This window comes from Condylura cristata, unplaced genomic scaffold (genome assembly GCF_000260355.1).
Source record: "Condylura cristata isolate star-nosed mole 26May11 unplaced genomic scaffold, ConCri1.0 scaffold00038, whole genome shotgun sequence".
Classification (NCBI taxonomy): Eukaryota; Metazoa; Chordata; class Mammalia; order Eulipotyphla; family Talpidae; genus Condylura; species Condylura cristata.
In genome coordinates, this window is record NW_004567139.1 from 8,414,171 (window position 1) to 8,417,918 (window position 3,748).

Genomic DNA, 3,748 nt, shown 5'->3' on the forward strand with positions numbered 1-3,748 from the left:
CCCCGCTCCTCCCGGCCCCCCAGCCCTGCTCCTCCCGGCCCCCTGACCCCCGTTCCGCTCCTCCTGGCCAGACGTTCAGAGAACGGCGCTGCAACACCCGGGCTGAGCTGCTGGCCGCGGGCTGCCGGCTGGACAGCTTGGTGGTCATGGAGAGCAGCTTCGAGATCACAGAGGTGCCCGGAGCGGGTGGGGGCGGGGTGAGGGAGGGCCCCCTGCGGGCCCCTCCAGCGTGCTGACCCCTCCTGTGGACACAGGACACCCCCATCAACACCGAGCTGCCACGCAGCCAGGTGTACCCCCAGGGGCTGCGGGTCCGCCTGCGTCCCGGCGAGGAGCGCCACTTCGAGCTGGAAGTGTTCGAGCCCACGGAGAGCCCCGTGGACCTGTACATCCTCATGGACTTCTCCAACTCCATGTCTGACGATCTGGACAACCTCAAGCAGATGGGACAGGACCTGGGTACGGTGGGACCTGGCCACCACGGGCAGGCGCACAGCGCCGGCCGCAGCTGGCCGACAGGCTCCGGAGGCAGGCTGAGGACTGCGCCCGCCCCCCAAGGACGGGGGTCCCCGCCTCCCCAGGAATGCCTCCCTCACCCCCACTCCTTTCCTGGCAGGGACAAGCTCCCAGTCAGACCCCAGCCGCCTCTGGGGGCTTGTCCAGGCTCTGGCCGGGAGGCGCGCTGTGACGGCCACCCCAGCCTCTCGGCCGCTCCCCTCCGACTCGCTTCCGGGGCCCCCCCAGACTCGCGCGAGCAGGAGCCGGTGTTCGCGAGCAGAGTGGCGCCCTCGGTTGCTGGTCTCCCCCTCCCCGTCCCGAGCGGCCGGGCCCCGTGCTGTTTGGGGGTTGCGCTCAGATTGTCCTGTTGATGCCCAGCCCAGGTCTTGAGCAAGCTCACCAAAGACTTCACTATTGGATTTGGCAAGTTTGTGGACAAGGTCAGCGTCCCTCAGACGGACATGAGGCCCGAGAAGTGAGTGGCCGAGGGGGCAGGGGTTCGGTCAGGGGACCCCAGGCCTTAGACGTCTCATTAAGTGGGTTCTGAACGATTGGCCGTAAGTTCTTCGCCACAAACCTTGTCAGCACATAACTAATTGGCCATAGGTCATTTTTCCGTCAAAGAGGCACAATCAAAAAACTAAGACGGACGTTAGTCAGAAGGGAAGGACGAAACCTGAAAAATTAATACCCAAATTAAAAAGATGTTTTTCGGTGAATTTTTTTCCTTTATGAAAAGAAGGATCCGTTTCCAAATACCAGGCTGCATTTTTTTAAAGATTTATTTTATTTATTTATGCACACAAAAGCTGGGGCGTAGGCCAGAGTTGCAGGGGGTGAGAGGATTCCCCAGGATTCCCCAGAGACAGAGTGGGGAGCAGAACAGGTGGACTGACTGAGACCCACTGCTGAGGGGAGCAGGGGGGAGACGGGGAGGCCTGCTGCCCCCTGTGGTCACTCCCTGGCCGGGGATCACACTCGAGCTGCAGCGCTGAGCCTTAACCCCCTGCACCACCAGGGCGGCCCCAGGCTGCGTTTTGTAACTGAGTCTGGTGCTGCTGTGCAAACCTGCACAGGTGGCTGTCCTGGCGTGTCACCGCACGTCAGGGGCCAGAGACCGGTCGTCCGTTCTGTGAGTGAACATAAAATGGAAAACCAAAAGTAATACATCACAAAATCCTGTGGGAAATGTGGACTCCCCCTGCCCCCAGCCTCGGCCTCGCTCACCTCCCAGGGAGTATGTTTCAGAGAAAACCAACTCGTGGATAGTCACTGTGGCGCCAGCTCAGCGCCGATAGCACCGCGGCTGGACGAGCAGCCCCCTGGGGGCGTCTCGTGTGTGGGGTCTCGGCGCCTGTGTGTCACTCTGGCACTCGAGGGCAGGCCGTGGTTGAGTCCGCCGAACAGCTGGTGTTCCCCACGATGGCTGGGCCACGAGCCACCCTCATATCCCGACGGCCGTCAGCCTGGCCGGACGGTGGGCGGGGTGGGCTGGCGAGGGCTCGCACTCGAGCAGGTGGCCCTCTGCAGGGGACCGTCTGGCTCTCGCACTCCTGCTTCACGCCTCCAGCAAGCTTTTTTTTTTCTATCAAGTGGAGAGTTGCTATCACCCTCTACTTTTTTTAATAATAAGTTTATTTTTCCATCATTTTGTGCCTTTCTCCATCTCAGTTGTCATCCCCGTGGGCTTCCCGTCACCAGATCATCCGTGTGCCATCACCATAGTCCGTGCACCCCCCCCATTTTTGACCCTGTTTCCCACTCTGCACCCATAAAATTTTCTGGTATATGGTTGTTCATTATTTTATCCCCCCTGGTCCTTTATGCTCCTGTGATGAGTGAGCATATTTTTCTTTTTCTTTCTGGCTTACCTCACTGAGCATGATCCCTTCCAGTTCCATCCGTGTTGCTGCAAAAGGCATGAGCTTATCATTTTTGATTGCTGAGTAATATTCCATTGTGTCTATGGACCACATCTTTTAATCCAGTCATCCACTTTTGGGTATTTGGGTTGATTCCATGTCTTTCCTACTGTAAATAAAGATCGCCCTCTATTTCAAGGTCGCCCCTTCTGCTCATCACCGTGTAGATCAAAGGGTCCAACCAAAGTGCCCACCAGCCAGTTTATCTTTTTTATGGCAAAATCGCCCCATACGGTAAAAGTGTTTGTGGCAAAGAACTTACTGTGAATCAACCGGATACAGCTGAAACGAGCGGGTGCTCCCTGGGGAGGGCCCTGGCCGCACCCTCGAGAGACTGTGCAGTCTCGTCCCCTGACTCTCCTGTCCCCGCTCCGTCCAGGCTGAAGGAGCCGTGGCCTCACAGCGATGCTCCCTTCTCCTTCAAGAACGTCATCAGCCTGACGCACGACTTGAACGAGTTTCGGAGCAAACTGCAGGGAGAGAGGATCTCAGGCAACCTGGACGCGCCCGAAGGCGGGTTCGACGCCATCCTGCAGACGGCCGTGTGCACGGTGAGCGCCCGGGAGGGGCCCCCAGGGCTGGGGCCACTCCGCCCGTGCCCACTGGCCTGCTCTGGCGCGAGGCTCAGCGGGGCCCGAGGCCTGCGAAGACTCAGACCCTCCACGGCGGTCGGACTTAGGTGCGGGGAGCAGGGGCGCCTGGCCGGAGCCTCCTGCCTTTGCTTTGGCCGGCGAGGCGGACCCGAGCCTGGAGGTTCTGGAATCTTCAGGGCCTCACACCCAGCCTGCCAGGGCCACAGGCCGCCCGAGCAGGCAACGCCTTATGCGCACGGCCCTCTCCTCTGGAGCACAGCACCTCCACCTGCACCGTGGAACACGAAAAGCAGAAGCGGACGCAGCTCGCCCCCACCGGCGGCCGGACACGCGGCGCCCACGAGCCGGCTCCGTGCGGCCGCCCTTACTACAGAGAGCTGGGATGTGTGGCGTGTACCTCTGAGACCGGCTTTTCCTTTTGCCGAACCCCATTATAAGCTTCATGGGTTGCAACACGTTGTCGTCAAAGTTCCCCATCTTTTTCCAACAATGTCTGCGCACGGCGACAGCTCGTCCAGTCCATCTTTTTCTTCAACAGGCATCAGAATGTTCAAACTTTCTCCCGGTGCCGTTAAGCGCAGGGGGGGACGAGCCAGGGGTGGGCAGCCTGGCTCCACCTTGCGGGCACCCAGGCCCGCACCACCCCGCATCACTGCCCACCCCCGTCTCTGTCTCTGAGTGGCCCTCGCCAGCGTGGCCGTGACGGCGGCATCGGCGGCCCTGCGACTCGGGGCG

General features: G+C 60.5%; 1 protein-coding gene across 1 annotated transcript in view; it reads left to right on the forward strand.

Moving 5' to 3' along the window:
• Positions 1-3,748, forward strand: part of ITGB4 (integrin, beta 4) — a 26,970-nt gene that overhangs the window by 3,954 nt on the left and 19,268 nt on the right. The window contains exons 4-7 of the mRNA XM_012732995.1: positions 72-173; positions 255-459; positions 877-973; positions 2,800-2,971. Coding sequence (XP_012588449.1) covers positions 72-173; positions 255-459; positions 877-973; positions 2,800-2,971 — 576 coding nt within the window. The remainder of the gene's footprint in view (positions 1-71; positions 174-254; positions 460-876; positions 974-2,799; positions 2,972-3,748) is intronic.